Below are 26757 nucleotides of genomic sequence, written 5' to 3'. Positions count from 1 at the left end.
AAAAAGTGAGAAGCATGGGAGTGAGTATATAGGTTATAGGTATTTTAAATTACTTCCAAATTTAAGTCAGCTTTTCAGTAAAACTGTGACCCATAAACGGATTGTAAAACATTGTAAACCAAAACAACTTCTTAAATGTTTTATAGCATTAATATAGTTTTATGTCTTTGGAGATTAGTAGCTTTACAATTGCCTTAAAATTACCATGGCAACAGAGTAAATTTTCAGTGGACATCAGTTGCTCACTAATGGCTGTTGCAATTGCAAAGAAACAAGATAGCAAAATCCTATAAATTACTTATCCTTTGATTGCAGTACATTAATTACTGCTGTGCAGACTTGAAGGACTCAGGAATTTCAAGCATTTTTTACTTGCATATCAGGCTGCTCAGTAACTGCTTTGTAGTTTTTCCCTCCTTCTGGCACAAGGTAATACTTTAATGAGTAACGTAACATTTGTTGTGAATTGTATTAGATGGTTTTGCATTCTAGAAAAGTCAGAGGATGAGACATGACAAGGTCATGAGGCTGAAATAACATTACCTTGGATACTTTAGAAAATTTGAAGCTACAATTCCGAGAGTGATGTTTCTGCTTGATGCCTCTCCAAATTTTTTGTGGTAATTGAAGCGTGGCATGCAGCTCTGTGTGTGCTTATGTGTGTACAGTTGTGTGACTTAGTTCATTGTTGATGTAGACTGCACAAAAGAAATCAAGCTACAAAATGGTTTATGGATATTTAACAGTTCCTCTTTGGAGTGTTGTCCTCACTAAATGTCAGAGCTTAAGCCCCAGCTACAGCATTGGAAGGAAGGTTGGGTTTCATCCCTGACAAGTGATAGAAATCAATATTAGGAAATACCCTGATATACTTTTAACCTGTTTAATTATTTTAATTAACACACAACTGATTGCATTCCAGGAAAAAAAAAAAAACAGGAAATGGCCCAATGTCAAATGGGATCTTGTTCAGCAAGATGAACTATCCTCATGGGTGACTGAGAGTACATTGGTCATAATAAGCTTGGTCATGTGAAGCTTGGTTAGGGAAGAAAATGGCATTTAAGTTTCAGGCGTCTGCTAACTAAATGTTAATGGACTCATGTCTGTTACATAATGACAATCCCAATGAGACAATGTTAAGGATGCAGATGTGTCTTGTTTGAGAAAACTTAAATTATTTATGTTCTTTCAGAACATTCTTATAGCTAATTGCTTTTGGCTGTGGATTTGTACATTGAGTATTGGATTATTTTGGTAAAATAACTACATTGCATATACGCCTTAAATGGGAAATTGTTTTGTTCCTTCATTCTCTCTGCAATCCCTTATTTCAATTATGATTATGTGACACTGGTTTTGTTTGCTAGTTTTGTGTTCATTTTTATTCTAGCAATATATCATATCTGGAAAAATAATGGAAGCTTAGAAAAGAAGTAACAGAATACCTTAGAAAAGAAGTAACAGATGTCAGTAATGATCTCTGAGAACTATGGCTATGGTCTAGGACTTCCAAGAGCCTGGAGATGGAGGAGCAAAGTCACAAATAAAAGCTCTCTTGGCATTGGCAGAGCAATCATTGTATTGCGGATGAAGCCTGTTAGCTGGACCATTTCCCATTTTTTTGACACTTTCACAATTACTCTAAGGATGGTTATCTTTAGTCACCAGGATGCTGCCTCACTCCCCAGGCATCTGTTACCTGAGGCAAAGAACTTTTATTTGCTTTTCACTGGCCTCAGGAACCTATTAACACAGAGCAGTTGCTTGAGAGACTGGACAAACTCTAAAAACATTTGTCCAAAAGCACCTAGAAATATAGATGGCTCTTCAGATGCCCACTTTTTCTGCAGAGAGCCCTTGCAGTTTAACTAGTTCCTGCACATCACAGTCTGCACTGATTCCTGTAGTGTGTGGCTTTCTTTGATCATCTTCCTTGTATGAGCCCCACTACCTTTTGGGCACAGCTTTCACTGAGCTCCACATTTCCCTTCTCTCTTGTGGTTCCATAGCAGGGGGATTCTTCTGGAGCTGAAAGGGAAGAAATCTTTCTTTCCTGAAACTGTAGATGCACTTGTGAGTTACTAGTATTAACAAAGTTGTTTCCTTATCTGAAACACTTTCTCTTGGTGTCCTTCGACTCCTGAAGTTCACAGAGGTATGTATGTATCTGCTTGTAGTGTTTCCATCCTGGCATGAAATAAATGCTCAGAGTGGAGTCTGAAATGGACGGCTGAAACTCATCTCTGCCTTCTCACATTCAGTACATGCAAGCTAATGAGAAAATTCTGGTATCATCTGAAAGGCACTCTGTCAATTGTCAGCTTGATAGGCTCTTACCTGAAACCTGACAAAAAATATGCAGTCAGCAGCGCTGAAATAAGTACATCTTTCTGCGAGTAGTAAAGCAAAACCAACAAAACCTATCCTAAACAACAAAACCAGAACAACAACCTTCCCCTGCCCCCCAAAAAATAAAAGGAAGGAGGACTGAAGCACAACAAAACCCTAACCAAACAGTGCCACACAGCAGGAAAAATGGAACAAGTAGGAGAAATAGGATCATTGATATCTCACAATAGTTAATGGTGAAGACAGATATGGTCAGGGTGCACCCAAGCTCTTTATGCTGTATAGTTCTCAAATATATCTTGGTGAGTCCTTGCATACACTGAGATAAACAAATGATTTATGGTCAGAAGACAATTATTCTGTGTTTCCTAGCTAGAGTTTTTGGTAAAAAAAATGTTGCGTAGTATCTTGGACAGTCCCGAATGTCCTCAATCTCTTCTGATCTCTTTGAATGGCTTTATATAGCAATAGCTTCTTGAAAGAAGTTGTTTTTTATTTTGCCAGAAGAATCATGACAATAGAAACAGTATGAAAACCCTGTTAATCTGGGAATGTTCCCATAACATGGTTGTGTTGCTGGGGTCTGCAGGTGATCCTGATTTAATAGAGAAATTCATGTCTACTTAAAGTGTATTCATTTTGGTAATTCTAAAAAAATTACTTGTGGTTGTATTTGTGGAAAAAATTCCTCACACTTTCACTCCCACTTATGTCCCAGCATATGTGTCAGTTACTTTTTTTTTCTTTGTTTTTTTGTGTGGAAGATCATAATCATGAACTCTTTGCAGAGGGACTACAAGAAATGTGCTTGCTACTACTTGTGCTGAAAAATATATTTAAAAAAAGAAAAGAATGCCCAACCACAACATTTAAAACCAAAACATGCACATGTACTTGATAATATCCATTTTCCACCCAAGATTATTTGATACTCTCCAGTCTATAATACCGTGCAAACAAAACTTTATGCATCTATTCACACATTTTTATATGAGAAACCTAACCATCCTCTTATAACTTCCTCTTTCAGTACAAGCTGTTAGCTTGTACTAGATAATGTCATATCACCCTGCTACTATTTTAGTATGTTACTACAGTAGTCTTTATCTCTCAGTTGAATTTTATACCATGTGTTGATCTTTAGGGGATTGAGTGATCTGTTCCCATTGCATACAATATCCGTTCCCTGAGCCTGTTGGCTTTTTTGACTTGCTGGATTCTTCAGCTGTAAAACTGAATCAATCTTCTCTGGCTCAAAATATATGCTGTAGATTTTAAGATGAAACCTGTCTCTATGGATTTTTTTGAGTACAGAATAAAAAGAAGCACTATTCTTTCAAATATGCTGGCAGCACTGAGCTTTTTGGCTACATGTAGGGAACAGCAAGCTTTTTGTCTCACTCCTTCCCTCCTCTCTTCTCCTCAAAACCTCTCCCACGTGTGGACAGAGCTGTCTCTTTTGCAGAGGTGAAAGGAACAAAGCTAAAGTGGCAGGAAATGTTCAAAGGGGCTTGCTTTCTGTTCTTCAGTAGCTCCTTCCCCATCAGAACCTCATTCATCACATTCTTTTCCTAGGATTGGTGGATGCTTCTGACAAGGCCACAGTGATAATTCCTGCCTGGCTGGAGCACCTACCTGTGAAGTAGCTCAGCTACATCTCCTAGCCCTCCCTGCTGGCAGTGGAGGAGGGAAGGTCACTCACACAGCATTGTCCCACCGCTGGGAGGAGAGGTCACGGCACAGCCTTGCTGAGCAGAGAATGGGCTGAGTCCAGGCTGGGAGGCACAAAACTGCCTGCTCAATTCTGTGTCACCATAGCAAGTGACAAACTGGTGTCGACCAATTTTCATTCTTTATCTGGCAGAATTCAAAGTTTAATCTGTGATACAGTCATATTACAGGTATGCATATTTTCTGATAGTAGACTCAAGGTGCTGTAAGGAGAGGAGCTAGAGTTCTGTGTTTTCATATTCTGGGTTAAGTTTTTTGTTAGAGAGTAAGAACAAAAATGTCACCACTGTAGTATATTTGCTGAGAGTGGCCAATAGCTGATTCTGGGGAAGAGCATGTAGAGAACAAGGAAAATGTCGATGAATTTTTCTCCTATATATACTTCTTGAAGCTGTAGCTGAAGGACTGCATGAACCAGAGTTTGCATTTAGATCACTACTTTTAAAACCCACTGTTACACCAACTAATTAATAATGGGGCAAATTGCTTTTTACTACTCCTATACTGTTGATGGCTAGAGTTCAGTCTCATCTCTGAATTTTATTCATTTCAGGGTAGGTTTTATGATGCATGTCTCTGTGCTTGATGTGGGAAGAAGCTCTAATAGATTCTGTAAGAAAAAAGCTCTACTTGGTATTTGTAATTTTAAATACCATGGGCTTATGGTACTTGCCCTGGCTGATGTTATACAAGAGTGGAATGAACTGTTCCTTTCACAGAAATACACAATTTTAATTTTTTCACTATGCTGAGGACCAAGACAACAAATAAATTATATGCTTCTGTGCAAAATCACAGCCTTAGTTCTCATCCATCAGCTTCAAAAATGTAAAGTTGTACTGCCTGACCTGGAATTCATTTATATCAGTTTATTTCAATACCAAATTGTTTACTTTCTCTATAAGCCTTGCAAAGGGTACCACTATAATTTGTATTACATATACCCTAAATCTGTATATAATTCAATTCTTGCAGTACTCCTAGTTTCTCTTTCTATTTTGTGCATTCATACATGAACAGCCAGAATTTGCCCTGTGGTAAGTAAGATAAATTGCCTAAACATGGGCATCAAATGCCATTTAAGATACCCCAGGGTATCCATCTGGCCTCCAGCTGCTGCCTCAGAAAGGCACAGATTCTCTGTCATATGCAGATTCTGCATATCCGTGTGGATGTATCCAGTATCTTAGGATATTTAAAATGTCAGTAAAGGTCTGTATTTAATGCAACTGGATGAAAACTTGTTTTATTGTCCTAATCTTGAACTGAAACATGTAGGCTAAGCATTAAAAGAAGGCTTTTCAGATTTTGAAGAAGTGTAAGACAATTGTCATTTTATATTTTAGTAACCACATTGCTCCTTTTGCTCATTGTTTTAAAATGTCTGCTGGGTGGAGATTGAGCAGATAATGGCTTCATTTGTTACAAACCTCACATAGCTTGGTACACTTTATATTCTTTCTCTGACAGCCTGACATTCACGAATTAACTTTTGCTAGTTTATAATTTTGTGATTAGTTGTTTATAATTTTCTGTGGGGTTTTTTTTCTATTAAATGTTATAACAGCCTGTATTTACTCTTTCCATTTATTCCATTTCAACCTTCTATTTAATTTGTCTCACTGACTAACATCTTGCTTAATTTTTCTTTATGCATTTTTCTTCTCTAGGAACTTTTGGTACTGAAAGTTCAAATGGTTAATCTCTCTCTTTTTACTTTCCTGAGAACAATTTAATTAATATACATCTCTGTAGTACTTTTTGCTTTTAAAACCTACTTAGAATGAAATGATTATTAAAAAAAAATCTGAACCCTTAATTCTAGTACCTGAAATTATTTGCACGAATTAATGAAATTGGAGTTGATCCTATAAATCTGAGAAGTCTTTCCATAAAGCTGAATGCTAAGAGATGGTGCATAGTTAATTAAGAGATAGTTAAGAGGTAGTTAATTGTACTACAGTGGACTACATAGCTGCTTGACTTCCATTCTCCTAAGCCTACCATTGAATCCAGGATTCCTTCTTTAGATTCATAGCAGATAAAGTAGTTGATGTGAAAAAGCTCTAAGGATGAAGACTCAGCTTAAGTAATTATAATTTCAAATTTAAAAAAAGAATTTAATATAAATTCAAAGAAATACTATTTCATAAATAAAAGATTTGTATCTGGTATCACACTTTATAATGAAATCTGCCCCACTGGAATTGGAATATTCTGTAAATGGCAGTTGTGAGAATTATCAGCACAACCACTTTTCTACACTTTTGTCAATGTGCTGAAGTAACAGGGCCTCACAATAAATAAAATTTTAAAATATTTTCATGTAAGAGGAATCCAAGTGTGTTGATTGAATTAAAAAAAAAAATTAAAAAAATAAGGCTCAGTGCTGTTCTTAATTTAGGAACTTTCGTATATTAATAATTTTTATATCCACTTGGCCGGTACTATACATGAACTTGTGGTTTACAAGTAAATCTACTTCTTTTCCACTTCATGAAATGTAAAGAGAATTTCTCTGGAAGGCATTGGCCAAGTGCATGCTGTAATCTCTCAGGGATCTAATATTCTGCTCTGCAGTGCGATAGGAGATATTTTAGAATAATGTGAAATGTAATTTGACAAAGTAGGCACATGAAGGATTAGGTAGTTGCTGAGCAGCATCTCAAGAATATCAAGGTACATGTTTTAAGATTTCTTCAGCAGAATGTGAATTTTTAGGCCAGTGCACAAATACAACAGTTGCTTATCAGAAAGGGTCTTCCTTGATATCTATTTAAGGCATTTGAAATTCAAAAGGGTCCATCACAGCCTTGAATCAGACTTAAAAACGTCATCTATTTTACGTTTTTTCTTCTCTAATTTTTCTGGCTATTTCAACCTGCATTTTGAAAGGCTCATAAACAGCTGAGGTCACAGGAACATTCTGAAATGTCTGGCTGAGGTGCTGAGTTCATTCTCTACTGTAAATACCCTACTCAAGAACTGTTTGTTGTGGTTTCCCAAAGTACTTTTTATCTAAGCTGGAATTTATGTAGTCCTGGCTCACCACCTCAGGTCTTTGTTTTATTCTGTGTTACATTCTCTCTACAGTGTGTGAAATTTAAATTTTGCAGGTAGACCTCAATGATTAACAAGAGGAGCATTTAAATTCTGTCTTAAACTTGAGCTATGATGCAATTCCCTGCAATGGCAATGATAGAGTCCATGTGGCAGTACCAGATACCAAGAGTGCTCAGTTCTGCATATCTGGTTGTCACAAAAAGAGACACTTGTATACTTCCATAGCATTTGTTTGAGTGCCACATACTGAATCCAAGGTTGCCTCCTCACATGAGATTAGTTGTTATGGTCAGCTACAGTTTTTCTCTACATGGCTTATTATCTGCTCTCTCTACAGTGTTAATCACTTTTTCCACAGAACTATGCACTTCAATTTGATGGACTTTCCAACAAAGCATATTGTCTTAGAAAACCTTTTCAATTTGAGGACTATCCATTCCCAGATGCACTCTTCATTTAGGTAATTTACCAGGATATATTTTTCTTCAGATGAGGTTAACATTTTTAAAGAAGATTAATTAACCCTTGGTAGTTTGTTTATAACCTTGAGGCATCTATTTTGTCTTACACTTTCATTCTGTCCTTACACTTTCAAGTCTTCTGCTACCATCTTGCAGTCATTATTTTGGAAACCACTGGTCAAATCCACAAGTTTTCTTCAAAAGCCTTTAACTTTGCTTTCCTGGTTATGCAGCTAATGGTTTATTAGCACAATCCAGTCACGCATGCCTCCTAGTTATAGTTCATTAAATATTTTATTCCACAATGGAATGTGAATATAATAAGACATGGATTAAAGCAATAGTTTCCTTGTTAACAGAATATACAAGTTATGGCAGCATTGCTAAAACACAGTCAAATATACTTTAGAGCAGGCATTATGGCTGTTACTGTACTTTCTAAAATCTGCTGTTTAACAAAGTGATAGTGTTTTTTTTCTTAGTGTTAGGGAGTGTAAATCTTCTGTGACTTATTCCAGCTTTTAGCAAGCCTGATTTTATTAACTTGACAAAGGTTGTTTGACTTTCGCCTCATGGGAAAAGTCTTGCTGGACTCAGTTGGAGAAGCTGCTGAATTTAGCAAGTTGCTATGTCCCTGTTGATTGTGGTGCTCAGCATGAGATGCTGTTGTGCTCTAGCTGAGAACAGCACTACACCAAAAAAGAAAGGTAGTTTTGGTTTGGACTACTCAGTCACTTTGTAGGTGTGTTGTGGATTAACCCCTGCAGCTGAGCATCACACAGGCTCGATCCTTCCCCCACCAGCTGGACTGGAACAGAACTGGAAGGGTAAAATTGAGAAAACAGATGGGTTGAGATAAAGACAGTTTAATAAGTGAAGCAAAAGCTGCACACATAAGCAAAGCAAAAGGACTTCATTCACCACGTGCTATGGGCAGGCAGGTGTTGAGTCATCCCCAGGAAAGCATCACATATAGAGTGAGTGACTTAATGCCATCTACCCAAATGTCCCCTTCTTCCTTCTTCTCCAGGTTTATATGCTGAACATGATGTTTTATGGTAGAGAATATCCCTTGAGTCAGTTGGGGTCATCTGTCCTGACTGGTCCCCTCCCAACTCCTTGTGCATGCGCAGCGTCCCCAGTGGTGGAGTGGGATGACAAGCAGAAAACACCTTGACTCTGTGTAAATGCTGCTCAGAAATAGCTAAAAAAATATCTCTGTGTTGTCAACAGTTTTTAGCAAAATCCAAATCAGAGCCCCAATCAACCTACTATGAAAACAATCAACTTTATCCCAACCAAAACCACCAGAAGATATTTCTAAAGCCAGCCAGATGTTATAAGCTCACACTCTTATTGCTGAGCATTACAATGTTTTAAGTTCCAATTGGTCTTAAGGTATACCAAGAACATTTCCTATCTGTTCATAAAAATGACTAAATGACTGTGTTTCCATGACATCTTCAAATGCTGCTGAGTGAAAAGATGAATTCTATTGTTTCTATACAGTAATGTTTTGAAAGTTACCTCCATAACTATGAACCAACACCAGCTGAGTATGTGTTTGGTGGGTGGAAGAAATTTATTGCATTAACCTGCTGTGTGAGCAATGAAGAATAATTTCATTGCTTGAAAGATTGTATACTGGGATTTTTCTTGCCCTTCATTCTGTCAAAATAATTGGGAGCAAAGCATGAGGAGTGTTCCAAAATTTTCTGTAGAGTCTCTTCTATCTTCATGGGGTCTTAAGTCTTTACCACACATAATTTTTGATACTCTTCTTCCATGGTTGCTCACGTCCAATTTTTGCAGCCAGAATTTTTCTGGCAGAACTGTGAAATTGGCACAGTATTTAATGTGCCACTTGTCACTCTCAAAACACTGTTTATTTCACTGGATATCAATTTTATATGAAAGCTGTTATACAAAACAAAATGCTTTAGAGAACAAAATACTTTATGGGAGAGAGACAGACAGACATACAAGAAGAATTTATGTTGAAATCTTGGAATTTCAGACTGCTCCTACTTCTACCTGGACAGGTACCCAGAATTTCAAACTTGTTTTTTTTCATTCTCTGGAAACCACTCACAATGGACTTAGTGCCTCTAGGTGGTACATTAACATGTGTTATAGTGTAGGAATTTACTGTGAACTGGCTATTCTTTTCTTGGGTGTTTACATGGAGAAACATGAAAACATCATGGGGGCATTTTTTGGTGGTTTGGGTTTTTCCCCCAGAAAAGATAAATTTCATCTCCAGTCACCAAAATAGAACATTAGCATACTTGAATTTTTCTTCAATGGACCTCAACGGTAAATATTATTCATCTATAAATAAAAATTTGGGGAAGGGGAGTACCTTTTGAAATGTCTCTGCAGGAGTGCAGGTCCTTGATGTCACCTTGAGGGAATCCATCAAAGTGTGTTCTAATTTGGCTGGTCTGGTTGCCAAGGTAGATGTGTAGTTTTCAATCTTTGAACATTTTGTTGATCGAATAAGAACAGTGTCAATTTATAACTTTTGACAGCTTCAGCAATGGCCTTTTCTGTCAGGCAGTGTCATGTATAGAGGAGAGAGCAACAAGCAGAGCTGATGTACTTAATTTATTTTGATAAAATACTTTTTCATAGGTGGTCTGTTAGAAACAGCGTACTTACTCTGACACAATTTAAACATTTACATCTCAAGGTATTTTATGAGTATTGGTTCTTAAGTTGAGGATATTAACAATATTTTTGTACTTAACTGGGAAATTTTCAATTTAGTTCATTACAAGATTGCTGTTTTTTGCCTACTGGCAAGTATACACATCCTAAAGTGAAATTATGTCTTTCTTCATGTCAAAAGAAATTTCTTCATTTCTGTTTTATCCTAGAATTTCCTAACGTTCTATAATACACATAAAAACACCCTCAACCAAACAACCAGAGAAAAAGACAGCAAAGTATTATATTTTAAAATTATTTTCATAGAATCATAGGGTAGATTTTGTGATGATGATAATATCATACATTTTGTTTTGGGGAGGTTTTTGAACTTATTATCATGCTATATTTGCATTATGAAGAACCTGTTCAATTTCTAACTAGAATTTTTTTCTTTAATGTATATTTTAAAAATTCTTTTAAAGGTATTTATTGCTTTTAATATTTTTTCAGGGAGTGCTGGAACACCTGTTGTTTTCAATGAAAATGGAGATGCTCCTGGACGCTATGATATTTTTCAGTATCAAATCACCAACAAGAGTACGGAATACAAAGTAATTGGTCAGTGGAGTAATCAACTTCATCTAAACGTAAGTACACTGTTTCCCTTAGTATTGTCCTGCTGAAACTGGCTGCTCATGGCTTGGATATTCACTGCTCACTGGGTAAAGCACTGGCTGGGGGGCCAAGCCATCCAGAGATGACAGTGAATGAAGTTACGTCCAGTTAGCAGCTGGTCACAAGTGGTGCTCTCCTGGGGTCAGTACTGGGTCCTGTTTAATGTTTTTATCAATGATCTGGACAAGGTGATCATGTGCACTGTCAGTAAATTTGCTGACAAGACCCAGGCTGAGCGGGAGTGTTGTTCTGCTGCAGAGTAGGAAGGCTCTGCAGAGCACTCAGGACAGGCTGGATTGATTGCCATGGCAAATTACATGAGGTTCAATGAGGTGAAGGGATGAGTCCTACACTTGGGTCACAACAACCCCAGCAGTCTGGGGGCAAAGTAGCTGGAAAACTGCCCAGCAGAAAAGGTCCTGGGAGTGTTGGCTGACATAGCTGATCAGGAACCAGAGTGTGCTCAGATAGCCAAGAAGGCCAATGGCATCTTGGCTGTATCAGAAATAGTGATGCCAGCAGGACCAGGGCAGGGACTGTCCCTCTGTACTTGGCCCTGGAGAGGCTGCAGCTGATAGAATCAGAATCGTCAAGGTTGGCATAAATCTCTAAGGTCATTCAGTCCAACTATCAATCAAACACTGCTAAGACCACCACTAAACCATGTCCCTAAGGCCACATCTACAAGTGTTTTAGATATCTTCAGGGATGGTGATTCCATCACTTCCCTGGGCAGCCTATTCCATTGCTTGATCACCCTTACAATGGAAGGATTTTTTCCTATTATGAAATCTAAACCTGTCCTGGCACAACTTGAAACTATTTCTATCACCCTGTGAGAAAAGACTGACCTCCACCTGTCTAGAACTTTCTTTCAAATAGTTGTCGAGACCAGTAAAATTCCCCTTGATTACTACAAGACGTTGAGGGTTTGGGGCATGTCCAGAAAAGGGCAATGAAGTTAGTGAAGGGTCTGGACCACAGGTCTCGTGAGAACTGAATGAGGGAACTGGGCTTAGTTATTCTGTTAGGTAGAAAAGGAGTTTCAGGGGAGAATTTACTGCTCTCTACAACTACCTGAAAGAAAGAAGTGATGGGACAGGTGAAACTACTGCAAGTTGCACGAGGGGAGGTTTAGATCAGCCATTAGAAAAAATTTCTTCACTGAAAGATCAATCAAGCATTGGAACAGGTTGCCCAGGGAAGTGGTCACCATTGCTGGAGGTATTGAAAAGATGTGTAGACATGGCCTTTAGGGACATGGTTTAGTGGTGGATTTGGCCATGTCAGGCCAATGGTTAGACTTGAGGATTTACATGTCTTTTCAACCTAAATGATTCTATGGTTCTACAAATCAGATTATGATACTGACATTGGAGAATACTAATTTGAATATTAAATTATTTTAAACACTTAAAAATATTATTTATTCTCTATCAGTTGGCAGAACAAAGCACTTCCCCTCTGTTCTTGAGAAGACAGTAAAAGCTTGCACAATAGCCTGAATAAAATTCTTTATATTTTCAAGTCAGATGGGTTGTGTAGTTATCAGCTCCTTCAGATGATATTTTCAAATCATTTTATATATGTTATTCCTCAGAGAGATTAATAAACTAGGCAAGGAAATAACTTTTCCTTTAAAAAAAGACAAAATGATGGGGGCAGGTAAATTGCCCAGGTATTTCAAATAATATAAGAGGATGGAAATGTATTTCATAAAAGACAAGTTTAAATTCTAACCGCTTCTGATTTAGTTAAAACATAGGGATGATGAACTACTGCAATAAAAATATTCCTTGAATATAAAGGGAGACTTAGGTGTTTTTCTACATGAATAACTAGAATTTATATTGTCCCTGATTACTTCATAGCAGAAGGAATAAAAAAACACAATTTGCCCATCTTTAGATGGTGTTTTTAATTGCTGTCTTAATCTCTTTTGCAAGTTTTGGGGTAGTTAGATTCCATTTGTGCATGGAATTATATTTGGGTTGAAAATTGCTGTCCTAACAAAATTCAGAGGATATATTACATAGATTTGTATGAAAAATAGGCATCAAGGTTTAATTTCAGAAATTTTTGGGTCTAAGGTACTTTCTGGAAGAAGATGTCTTCATGTAAAGAGAGAAGAAGAAAAATGAATTTAATCTCTTTCTTTATTAGATTTGCAATATACTTCTATTAGCTGTTTGGGTACCTCTGCAAATACCAGTGTTGCTTTGCTAAAGGCTGATGAGAAGGGCAACAGTGTGAATTGATGAGTAGATACACCAAAGCAAGTTTATGCAGTGAATGCAATAAAACCACAAAAAAGGTTTCAAATATCTCTGGTTTTCCATGTGAGAGGTTCTTGATGAAAAGTTACAAAGACAGTGTAGTAAATATTTACAAATTACTCCCCTGTTCAGACTATTTTGCAATAATTATCTGAGTGCTATCCACAATAACACATATGATAGCTCCCTATTTTCATCCACATCAGTTAAACCACTATAGCATATCTACAATTTAATATCCGTAACTACTTGTCAGGGACTCATTTATTTAGTTATTCTGTCCAAATAGAAAAAAAGCCTACCAAAAGAAGCCATGTGTTGCAGATTGTGTGGCAGTGTTATTTCCCTTCACTAACATGATATCTGTGTGTTGGAGGGCACAAAAGAAAAAAAAAATGGTTAAACAAGTTTAATATTAAACATTAGTTTCTGGAAAAATTACAGTTATTCTTATCATAACTATTGTGAATACATTCCAGATTTTGATAATTGCTACATTTTTCTGAAAAGTTAGTATTTATTAATTCAAAAACTGATACACACATTTTGCACAAATGCTACTACTAACATAACAGTTATATAGTAATATCAAAAAGATGCTGAAAATTTTGCTTCAATTTTAGTTTCTTTATGATCTGTCCTTTTTTACGTCCCCCTAGACTTCTAAATTTTTCATTAAGCCTGTAGTTTTTCAGTCCCATTATTTCTGCCTCATGTATATGTACTCGAGGGAACACTGAAATATGATTAGATTGATGGGTACTCATACTACTGAAACCACATTGTACTAACCACATTGCCCACAAATCTAACTGGAAAGGTTTTATCTAAGCATGCCCTCATTACCTCTCATTAGTTAAGTGTGTGTTGAATGTTGTTTGGCTCTCTTTTCTCACCACCATGAGCTCACATGCTGAATGCATTTGGTTTTTCCAGCTCTCAGGCAGGCTCTGTCCAGCATGCAGAGTGGTGAAGATACAGGTGTGTTGTCATCTTATTGCAGGGGTTCCATACTGTTGTCTCCTTATCACAAAAGTTTCACACCTTCTTGGTGTTTCTCGTGGGCACCTCCTCAGAGCACTAACTCTTTCTTCTTCACAAAGCAGCCAACTGACCCCAATTCCCTTTTCAATCAGCCAGCCCACTCTTTTATAGCATTCTTCTTCTCATTGGTTACAGCTGTGGCCTGTTAAAGTCAGGCCTGCTCCTAATCTTTGTTAATTGGCCCAGCTGCAACTCCTTAGGAGTGAGATTCCTTTCTACACGATCTTTATTTTCTTGTATCGTCTCCCCCTACGCAGGTGGGCTGGTACAGTGCCCTGCAGTGCGAGATTCTGCTCTCGCTCCACCACCCCCTGCTCTGCTGCAGAGCCCCTGCTCCCCCGGGCCAGGATGGCTCCTCCTGCACCCTCACTGAACTCTTAGCAGGTGCTGATGGCAGTTATGACAGATGATGATCTGCTGTGGCAAAGCTGCTGCCTCCTCTCACTAGGCAAAATATATTAAAACCAAGCCATCTTTTTGAATGATTGTCAATACTCCAGATCATCATATTGCAAATTAGGAAGTGCTTTTGATTGCCAATGAATCATAGGGAACACAGTGGATGTTTTCATTAGTTTCTGTGAAAACATCTATATTTATTGAAAGTGAAGCAGCATTAAGATGGCAGAATAATTTTTACCCTGCTGCTCTTTAAAGGAGATGCTTTTAAAATACAATACTTTCCCCCCTGTGCCCTTTATCCTCTAGTTTATTTTTAATGAAGATACATGTAACTATGATTTTTAGTGAATATTTGTAAGCTAGATATCCTCTGTAGATACCTCTACCCTGGTTTTTACAGATATTTCTTCCTCAAGTTGTGTGGTAACATGTTGTAGCTATGATGCATTTATGATGATGTTCATCTATGCAGCTGGTATTGTGCTTCAGAAAATTTATCGTTTTTATTATTCTGTTCATTTTCCCTGTCAGAAAAATAAATCTTGAAAGTATCAGGTTTTTAGTACAGTTCAACCCTTGGAAAAATTATTGTAAGACAAACTAGAACATATCTTCCATCTAAATAACTTAATTGAAAGGTTTCCCTTTTCTATTTCTGATTTCCTCATTCCCTCTACTTTTCAATTTTCCTTTTCCTTAAGATGCACTTTGCTAATTTAGATCATATTTTGGCTGCAGGTTTGTTGTCTGGGCTGTGTCTTTTCACGTGGTAGCCAGCCCCAGTCTGTCTCTGGCCACCACCCTCAGAATTCAGGGTTGCTCTGCAGATGTCTCTGGCTCCTCAAAGTTTCACTGACTCTGCAGGGTCCTTGTTAAACTTCAGACTTGTTCCTTTCTCGTTGCAGCGCTGGTTTCCCTTTGGGCGTAAAGTGGCTGGATAAAGACTCTGCATCACACTCCCTGAGCACACTTCCTGTCCCTTTCTCAGCAGGCTTCACCAGCTGCAGGGACCCTTCCAGCTCTGATGCTGGCTTCTTCATGGAGACTTCAGTAGCATTAATGCTCTCCTTTAGGCTAACTGACCTTTTAAATTTCCTCTGAAGCAGCTATAGCTTCCAGATACAGGCACTTCATGACTACTGGTCAGTCCTACTCTTGTAATTCTTACAAAACAAATGCATGACAATGCTGATACAGTAGATAAATTAAATTAAGAAACACTAACCATCTTCCAAATTAAATTTTTTGCATGATTATTGAGTTTGAATAAGGTATCTCAGTCTTTGACACACACAAAGAAACTCTGAAATCAAATATTTAGAAATGTCCAACAATAATCTCAAATAATCTGACTGTCTGATGAATTTGACCATGTAAATTTACACCCGTTTTAGTAAAATCCTTTTACTCTCCAAGGTTTCCTGACTTTAAGTGATCCTAATATACTGGAAACAACCAGGCCTTTTAAACTTTTAGTATGATTTTAAAGGAAGAAAAGAAATACCTGCCTTAGAACTTCTGCTCATTGATGATACATTAACTGTCGATGTTTTCTGTTTACTTTCATAACTTTCTTTATCAGTAGAAAAAAGATAACTTAATTTTCAGGCAAGTCTGATAGTTAAAATGCTTTCATCCAAAAAAAAAATAATTCTGGTTTATATGAATAAAAATTCAGGCAAAGGTAGCTTTTCTGCAAAAGTTATGTTTTATTCATATTGCAACAGCATTTTGCATACCAGGTCACACATAAAAGTTCTCTACAGATGTGTGGGTTTAGCAAATTTGAGCTCTCAACCATGTAATATCTGTACAAGTAAAGTTGTTAGAAACAAGCTTGCTTTTCTTTGCACTTATAATTTGAATCAAGTTCTTTCTATGATTAATAATGAATTCACCCTTAGAAACTGTGTTCTGTATTGCATGTGCTGTTACAAGGGCTAGACTAGACCCACATATTGACTGATGGTTTATGTCAGTGGCAGTAGATGGAAATAGTTCCAGTCCTAAAATTTTGATAATGACTTCCTGAGTTCCTTTCCTTAGAAACCCATTCAGTTTGTTTTGGTTACTTTCTTTTTTTCTCTGAACATTTATTTTAAAATCCTCTAAGCACATTTTAAAATCCTCTATTTTTAAAGCTAAGTACCAGTTGGAAAAAGAAAAGTTGAAAGAATTTTAAAATCTAATATTTGACCTAAAAAAAAGCCACATATTTTAAAATACAATTTGAAACTATCTAAGATTACATTTCAAGATTATACATTGCTTCTATCTACCAAAGTCTATGTTAAAAGACTCCATTAAGAAAGCAGTATGTAGATCTAAATCTATATTCTTCCAAGTTAGTGATTTTGATCTTCTGATGAGTCTTCAGGCAAACACAATTATGGGTGATTTCAAAAATCACACATTTAGCAGATGCAGTTAAAATGCTGGAGCGGATATGGTCTTACATGATACTACTCCTTAAGAAAAATCCAAAGCATGTAAAAACCCTGCATGTTTCCTTGGAGCTGTTTGAGACTGGGTTGGATGGGTTCTAAGCAACCTGGTCTAGTGAAAGGTGACCCTGCTCACAGCAGAGGGGTTGGAACTGGATGATCTTTCAGGTTGCTTTGAATACAGGCCTTTCTCTGATTCTGTGTTTCAAGTGAAAACAGTGAATTTTAAAGACAGAATTCACTTGTATTTGTTTTGTTTTTTGGTTTGGGATTTTTGTGTCTTGTTTTTTTTTTTTCCACTGGAGCACAAGAGTTCTGTTAAAATAAAAAAGAGATTTTACAATAACAGATTTCTAACATTCTCTCAGAAATAATAAGATGCATAAGCTTTCACATTTATGGAGCGTATGCACTAAGGATATGAATGACTCAGGGGCATCCATTTTTCCATAATGATCTTGATTTATGAAGAAAACTATAAATTAAAATTACACTGATGTGATGAACTATCAGAGAGACAGCCATAACCACCATCCGCCTTAAGCACAGTGATTGGTGAACTAGTAAAAATTGGGAACCTCACACTGACAGTGAGCTTCCCTTCAGGCAGCCAGATCATACAGATATTTGAATCAGTATTTGATTTCTCTTCTTTTCTAGGCCTCATGTCTTGTATCTAATACTGAAGGAATACATCAACACTGAATTTAGTCAATTATTTTTGAAAGTTACAGATTCAAAATCCATTAGTTCCCTTTCTTGTGACATGGTAAAAGAAAATGACTCAAAAAGCTTCTGATGTTTTCCATAACTGCATTAAATAAGTTTTAAGTTTGCTGTAGGCCACTGTATTTCATTAAAGAAGTCAGAAAGCCTCTTCTTTTCCTGTGGGAGCTATTATATAATTGATAGATGTTTTTAAAATGCTGAACCTAAGCCCTGTGTTTAACAAAAGAACACAGTACAGGGAAATACACAACAAAAGCACTTAGTGCTGAATATGATTATATCTATAAACAAAATATGACAATCACATGGCCTGCAGGGTGTTCTTCTGCCTGCATGTAATAAGGCAGTAGAGTTCAAACTTTCACTCTAACAAACCCATGTCATCTGACTGAAAATTTTTGATCCCAGGTTAAAAATAAAACTAAAGGAGACAAGCAAAATTGTTTTAGGGTCTTCTATTCTTCTCAGAATTGTACTGCTATCTTTCTTTATTCTACATAAGGCTGAAAATAGAAGAGACTGCTATGGCTTTTAGACTAGTAAGTTTTCACAAAACTAGTCTTGATCTTAGCACTGGTCAAGTAGTATGACTCAGGATTTGTTCTTCCTTACTGTTCGTGTCTTAGGTCAATATGAAAATTGTGTCTGCTAAGGACCAATTCTAGATTAAAAAGATAAGTCAACACTCGGCTACTGTAAATGAGAAGTGGATACAAGATAAAAAACAAAAGAAACAATGAATAAAATAGGGATTTTATGCTATTGAAAGGTTATGGGTTGTATTGATATAAAAAGCTTTGTAATGGAGAAGAAATAGGCTGAATACAGATGTTAAAAGAGCATTAAATGATTTTCAGAAGTGCCCATATTAGACAGAAACTATTTCAGACATCACTGAAAATCAAAACAGAACCTACATTCAAGAGCCAATGACCTTAGAAGAACTGAAGGAGAATGACAACTTGTCTTCCTTCTGAAGTTTTTTTTACTTTGATCCTAATGGTCTTTTTTCCCCCTCAATGAAGTAGACTTCTTGACTGATTCTCTATAGAAAAACAAACCCCCCCCCCAAAAAAAAACCCAACAAAAAAAACACCAAAAAATAAAATGGATAAAAGATAGCTGCTGGGGAAATGTCCAGAAATTTGATAACCATTTTTTCTTCATTAGAATGATAGGAAATTGCCAGTGAAACAGTCTCTGCTTGAGAGTTAGGATGAATAGTGACTTTTTTCTCACCTTGTCGGGGTGAATGAAAGTCAGGTTCCTCAAATGAAGCATGAAGTTGCAGTTGTATGTTTGGCTGTGAATTTGTCACAGGATTCTTCACTGGGTGGTAGATATTTTATAGCTTCTTGTGTTCATCCTTTGTAAAAGTGGTATGATTAGAATGAATTGTTCTTTGAATAGCCATAATCAACAGGACCAAGAGTATTCCTGTTTTTTCAACAAATTGGAAAGGAATGACAAGCATAGAACTTATGTTTTAAAATATTCTCTTCTCTTTCACAGTAAAAAAAAGTGAGCAGTGATAGAACAATAAAAATTCAGGAGCTTTTGAATGAATTTCCAGAGAGTTTTGCATTCATATAGAGGACTACAGAGCAGGGTTAGCTACTTCCCTGGTACAAGCTAATGTGAGTTTTAGCATTAACACCACCCTGAATTTTACATATGTCTTGTAATTTGAAAATTGAGCTGCCCTTTAAAGCTTGAAGCAAATTGTTTAAAAGTCCTTAAAAGCAAAAAATTGCAGATTAAATGATTAAATTAATTATTACTCATTTGTGATACATAATGGAAGTCTACCACAAAATTAACAATCATTAAATGGAAAATGAAAAAGGCCTTCAATAGTTATTATATGATGAAAGAGAATAACCAGCAGTTAGCAGAACAGTACTGTATGATTATTTTTTTTCTGTTTGCTTTGCTGCAATTCTCTTCATCTTGCACCAATATTATTTTAATTACTTTAGGATAGTAATCTAATATTTATCCAGGACTTTTCATCTGGATAAACCCCCAAACACTATTTAAAAATATATATATATTTAAAGATAGGGAATTATTTTATGAATATCTAAAATGGTATCACTAGATTTAATGATGATATTAATACATCTTACCACAGGAAATCAAGAATGCATAGCTAATTTAATTGTAACTTCAGCTTACAGTAAACAGATTTAGTGTTGAATATGTCAATAAAATATGCTTGAAATGACTGGGTCAAAGAAGGAGGATTGCAGTGCCCTTTTCTGGTGACTGCAGGAATTGAAGTGAGCTCCCCTTTTATGGAAAACTTAGGCATAAGGCTAAGCAATAGCTTTGGAATGGTTAACTGATTTGCATCACCAGAAGCCATTACAGCAAGGAACTCCTAGACTTGTGATGTAATTGATCTGTTCTCTCTTCTGCGGTGCTGTGAGCTCCTTAGCAGAACTGTGACTTCTGTCTGAAAAGTAAAGTAGCTGGAGAGAGTCCTGCTGCAAACAATTATAATGATCAGCCATCTAAAATATGCCTTTAGGGAAATATTGAGCAGAGTAGGGTTGTTTAGTCTGAAGAAAACTGCATTGAGGGGGGCTGTGTTAATCTCTTCCAATACAGAAGGGATTATTCAGAAAAAGAACTATGTTAGACATAGTTAATTTGGCCATTAGAAGTAGTGGATTTGAATTACAGTGAGAGATATCTAATGCAGACACGCTAGAAGATTCTAAGGATGAGGATAATTAAGTACTGGGCTGCCCTGGGCTGTGTGGAGCAGGTGAGCTGTAAATACTGATTTTGCACAGTGATTCAAAGATGGGGTCATCACTTCTAAAGTTTTCTGGCTTTCATTTGTTTGGTGGATTTGATCTTCTAATAATCCCCTCAGAGGCAATGTCCTGTATCTCTTGAGCAAATGCTGGGAGGCATAGAAGCAACTGGACTCCTATACTTGGTTTTGTGCCGAATACAAGACTGTCTTTAGCAGTCTTTAGCAAGAGCTCTAAAAGAAAGACATGAAAGATTTATGGAGTTATAAACTTGGTTTTATATTTAGGATTTTCTTTTGCTTCAGATTGTGCATCACTTTACTGGTTAAGGACAACTTGTCTACCTGGTTTCCATTCTCATATAAGACTCCAATTTGGACTTCTTTTTTTACATGCTAGATGCTTAATATATCCCAAAGTGATTTAAGTTCCCTTATGTGGGAAACAGTTTATTTTTGCGGCAGTGCTGATTTCTTTTACTTAGACCTTCTTTCCCTAGCACTTAGAGAAGCATTTTCACTGCAAACAAAAGCAATTTACCATACAATATTTAAAATGCATCATTAATTATGCAAGACATAGGAAAAGCAGGATCATTACAATTTCTTGTTTAATTTTTTCTTGTAAATATTTTTCCTAAATAGGTATTCTGTAAAATTGCAAAAGACAGCCTAAAGAACTTAGCTGCCAAGAGAGTACATTGACATTTTTCTATTTTCCTATTTATTTAACCTAGTTATGATATTTTTATTTGTTCTCAAAATAGTACCTGAAATCTGCCTTTGCCTTATAGAAGACAGCAAAAGGGATCTCAGGAGATTCTCTAGCCCTTGGATAAAGTTAACATCTTCTACACTTAGGTTGTTTCAAGGATGAAGACTTTGCAGCTTCTGAAGGCATTATCTTTCATTTTTTAGCTACTCTTATCTCTCCAAAGTGTCTTAAGAATACCTAACTTTACTCCTTCTTGCTATAATTTAAGCTTATTTTATTCAGTGTACATCGTGCACATCCTCATCCTTTTCATGTATTTGAGGACTGTTGTTTTACCTCCTAGGCTATGTTATTTCTTCAGGCTATACAAGAGGAATTTGTTCAATTTAGTCACATAGATCGTGTTTTCTAGACGTGCTTCTGATCTTTGCAGATTTCCTCTGGCCTCCCCATTTGATTCTCCTTCAAAGGGAAACACAATGACCTAGCCTTCAGAAAGTGTTCTGACTGCAGTCTCACTAGTGCAGAGTACAGGAGAAACATAATTTCATGTAGTCATGATGGAGAGTAGAGGGGGAAGACTGTTGTATCTATCTCCATTTATCTGGCATTTGCCCCTTTTGCAACAGGACAACATTGGTTCAATATATCACAATCTACTAGAGCCCTGGGATCTCTTTTTCTCCTGCAGAGCTGCCACCTCTGTCCTTCCTGACCCATAATGTACAGCTAGTTGTCCCTGTTGAACGGTATGCTTCATTTTTTCAGACTCTGCAGTATCATTTGAAATAAGTATTCTGACCTTCAGCATGGCTTCAGCCTTTCCCAGTGTTACTGCCCAAATCTGATCACCCTATACTCTATTTTATGATCCAGACAAAATGAGTGGTTATTACAAATATTGAATAATAGCAGACTAACGACAGACCTTTCTAGACCACACCCAGTGCCATCCCTTCCCTTCTGACAGTAAATCAACTACAAATTTATCTTTCCTCAGCTTTCTGATATAATTTGCACCTAGCCCTTAGGGGCTAAATATGTTTCACTAGGTTGCTTGTGACTGAGAGTGTAATTTGAGATGTTGTCAAAAATCCTTCTAATGTTAAGATAAATGACACCTGGCTGCTTGTCTCTCATCCACATTGCCTGTTACCCTCTCGCTGAAGGAAATGTGACAGCCCATTGATGACAGATCCCTTTTGGCTCTTACTTGTCTTGTTTGTTTTCTATGTGTTTTTGAAATGTGTTTGTTTATTTCTTTCAGGATTTTTCTTGGAATCCAAGTCAAAATGAATGATTGATAATTCCCTGGCTTCTTCATTCCCTCCCTTTTCAGCATGTAAGCACTAGGTTTCCCATTTTCAAATTCTCCATATTTCCCCATAAAGTCTCAAGAGCTTGCTATCTACTCAGTTCTGTAAATATTATAAAATAAATCCCAATATTTTTAGACCATAGGAAACCCTCTCACTTTCATTTTGAAAATCTTCACCCTTATTTCTTTAGTAAGACATATTTTTGGGTTTGGTTTGTTTCTTTCCCCCCTGACTAAACATGATGTGTGACACTTTCTCTAGTTTAAGTTTCTTCCTCGTGCTTGTTTTTGTTCCTTCCAGATCACTAGGTCTCTCTGCAGAATTTTAAATTTAATTATTGACTCTTCATTCTAAGCAACAGCACTAACTTGGCAGTGAAAGCTCTTCTCCTGCTGCTGGAAATCTCAGTATAAAATACAGTCTGTTTTCTGCCTGTTCAGACTTAGTTCAGACTTTCACACTTTTTGTGTATGTGGTCTTACTTCCTGTCTGGAACTGTGTTTTAAGGGTTAGTGTGATTTCTTTTTTTTATGTAGTGCTAAAAATTCAAAGTCTTTATCATGAAAAGATCTGACTCTTCATGAAGAGGAGCTGGAAAATAAGATATGTGTCATTGAAGTGGGAAACCATCTTTAAATACTGTTCTGGGGTTTAGAGTTTGATATGTTTCAGAGTATAATGTACTACAGCTTTTCTTTCCTAAAAACAGGTTGGACAAAAGTGTCAGGAACTGTTTAGGTATATAGTGCCTCTTTTTTTCAGACAAGTAAATAAATTTGATCCTTGCATTTCAGCTGAGTTTGTCTGTTCCTCTGTCAGAGTTACTGAAGGTTGCTGAAGTGAGGGCAATGTTTCCCAAAATTTTGAGTGCATCACTTAATGTTAAAACATTTTTTAGAAACTAAGATGCACAGGATATTTCAGCTCTGTTTTATGTTACTCTTTGAGAGGTCACTGGTGAAGACAATGCCTTCATGCTGTCTGTCTTATGCTTGGATGGAAGCTCAGTAAATAGATACAAAATTGCCCTGGTTTCCTCTTTCTGTTGCCTCCTTAAAAATCTTTTTTGACAAAATTTCCTCAAAAAACCCCTGTTCAAGGTGGCTGATCATGCTGATCAGCCTTAATGTTGCCTTAATAGTTGCCTTAATAGTTTTAGGGTGGTCTGTTCTCTATTCTACTAATACTCTGCTCCCCTTTATCTTACAGTTTGACTGTAAATTCTTTGGGATTGAGACCATAATTTTTTCTTGTAGATTTGTATAGCCCTTAGTGCAACTGACATCTTGGTCTGTGAGCAGAGCAGGAATAAAAAGAATATATTATCTGTGTTGGTATCAATTTGTAGAAAGGGTTGTGCAGGATGGAATCTGGGACCATTCATTTTTATGTTTCATGCACACATGCCTTTTGCTCTGATCAGGAAATAGGAGGTAGATTAAACCATTTAAAAATAGTGGGGGAGGATTAAAACCTAAACAAAGTTATCAGCATCTTTTTCTTCACATTCAAGTGAGGCTTTTTGTGATTGGCTGATTTCTATTTTAAAAATAATTAAACATTAAAGATAAAAACTGTGACAGGTCATCCCCTTAAGAAATAATAACTTGTTGGCATTATGGTACTAAACTTTCTGGGCTGAACTAAATCAGCTGAAGGTTTAGCCCAGTACATTTGTTTCACAGCCCATCATGAAGGCGTTTGGGGACAACAGCTCTTTGTTTTGATAAACTCTCCTTTAATCAATACAATAATTAAAATCATGTCATGGTGAATATTTTTCATTAAACAAATGGGATTTATGAAATGATATAGTCTTAAATTAAAAAAAAGAATCTATATTAAATTCAAATGGCAACTGTGCTGAACCCCTTGTGTTCCTTTTGTCTGTGCTGAGCTGTGAAGTGAGGAAGAATCTGAGGACCATTGGGTGTGAAAGGCACCTGACACAGATTGGAGGGAAACAGAGTTGCTATGGAACACTGGGCTTGGGACAAGCCAGCCCTAATTTAGATAACTGTAGCTAAAATAACTGTATTTGGGAGGAAGCATGTTTTTTGTGGGTATTAAAACTTTCATCAAGAAATGCAGCTAAGCTATTAGACTAGTGATGGGCCTTGGGAAGAATGAAGAAGATTCTCTAGGCACAAGAAAGTGATGTTAAAAAACTCTTTGCAAGAACCATGCTCCTTTTCTTTTCTCAAAACACTAAATTTTTAAGGTATGCTTGCAAGGTATTTCTGCATGATGAACTGCAGGAAGTAAAAAAGTACTTCAAGCACTATGGTTCACATAGCCTTAGTACTAGAGATGAGCAGAACCAATCAGTTGATAAAACGAAAATGTGATGGTGGAAGATTTCCTCTCAAAAGCCCATTTATTTCAAAATCTAAATCTGACAAGTTTTTGGGGAATTTAGTTAGTTTGTTTTTAATTTGAGTGTTTGTGAACATAGAATCACAGAATCATCTAAGCTGATTGAAAAAGACCCTTGAGATCATGAAGTCCAACCTATGACACAGCACCATCTTGTCAACTAGACCATGGCACTTAATGCCATATCCAGTCTTTTCTTAAACACCTCTTTAATTACATATGAAAAATTATGGCCCAGTCTGCTTTTGGTAGTGCATAATGACTTCAATCCCTGTGTGTACATCATGAGTTTTATTTATAAATGCTCATAACATTCTCTTCAAGTGCAGGGACATGTAATGGCAGCAGGGCCCTCTAGGTAAGGATGTGCAAGAGAGATTGTCTATGTGAAAGTGGTATGCATAAAGAATGACTTTGGAAACCTGATTTTCAGTCTCATACCTTGGTACTAATTATATGTTTTAAAAATATAGAAAGTAGATCACTGAAAGTGCTTTCAAAAAATCTGAAGTCTGCCAATGTCATCTAGAATGGGATGTTTCTGTGGTGGTGTGTTTTGGTTTGTTTGGCTTCTTTGATTTGGTTGGGGGTAATTTTTTGTCTCCTTTGTAAATAAAGAGACTATCTTCAGAAGCAAGTGCTTGAAAATTAACTGTGGTTCATGCTTTCAGTAAAGAAAAAGAATAAATTGCATATATTGAATAGAAGTGCCTACTAGATTTCTGTAAAATTCCTTTTGGTGGTTACACAGTGCAGTAACAGTAGTTCTTTATTTGACGACCTGCTAATCATGCACTTTGTGTTGTCTATTCCCCAAGGCATTTGAGAGTAAAATTATGTTTCCAAATTATTCCATCCATATTAATGTTTCTTTTTTGGCAAATTGAAGAAGTTATTACACTGCAGCTCCTCCTACCTTTGTCTACCAAGTATCTGCTGGGACCAGCAATTCTGAAAGAATCAGAAGAAACCAAATCAAGGGAGGACTAAAGTATAAGTAAAAACAAAACAAAACCAAACAAACAAAAAAAAACTGAACGAAAACAAGCCAAGAACAGCTAAAAATAAAAAAATAAAGTAGATCCCAAGCCATATAAAGGCTAGCAGTTTAAGACTCCATAGTACTAATAAACACTCTCTGTATATTGTGACACCATGGCATGATTATTCCCCGTTTTAGGCAAACACAGTGTGCTCTTCTATGTAAGTATTCAGCAGGCATTAGTAATTATATGACTTAATTATATGGGTTGGTTTCTTTGAGGTAAAATTACTTTATCAGCGCACTAAATAACATATTTGCATTAATAAAGCAAGGCAAGTATTTAAACATCTCTATTTATGAACATAAGAATCTTTATATTTTTAATAGCATTATTTTAAATTTTTATGTACTACCTTAGAGCATCCTTCCCTATAAGTATTTTTCTCTAACTGAGAATGACTTGTTAACGTGTTCAGAACAACAAAAATGCATTCTCTTTATTTTAGTAATTCCAGAGATTGGTGATATTGCAGTTCTGAAAACAGAAGATAACAAGAAAGATTATGACATGCTGAGAAAGCACAGAACTATGATGATATTTTTGGTATTGGTTCTTTGAAAATATACTGCTCAGTTTTAAAATTAAAAGTTGACTTAGTCAAATTTTCTAAACTATAATTTTTGGGCAAAAAAACCTTCTAAACCTGAGAGATGGACATCACTAACATCCCCATGTTGAAATTTTTACTCACATTTTCAAATAAAGTGT

At 36.4% G+C, this 26757-nt stretch overlaps 1 protein-coding gene across 4 annotated transcripts in view; it reads left to right on the top strand.

The window, feature by feature from the left end:
- Positions 1 to 26757, top strand: part of GRM8 (glutamate metabotropic receptor 8) — a 316200-nt gene that overhangs the window by 237861 nt on the left and 51582 nt on the right. For all 4 annotated transcript variants that reach the window (XM_026790340.2, XM_074539979.1, XM_014275928.3 and 1 more), the window contains exon 8: positions 10770 to 10906. In XM_026790340.2, the coding sequence (XP_026646141.1) occupies positions 10770 to 10906 (137 nt within the window). The remainder of the gene's footprint in view (positions 1 to 10769; positions 10907 to 26757) is intronic.

Source organism: Zonotrichia albicollis, chromosome 4, assembly GCF_047830755.1.
Source record: "Zonotrichia albicollis isolate bZonAlb1 chromosome 4, bZonAlb1.hap1, whole genome shotgun sequence".
Taxonomy (NCBI): domain Eukaryota; kingdom Metazoa; phylum Chordata; class Aves; order Passeriformes; family Passerellidae; genus Zonotrichia; species Zonotrichia albicollis.
This window is presented reverse-complemented; position numbering and strand designations above follow the sequence as displayed.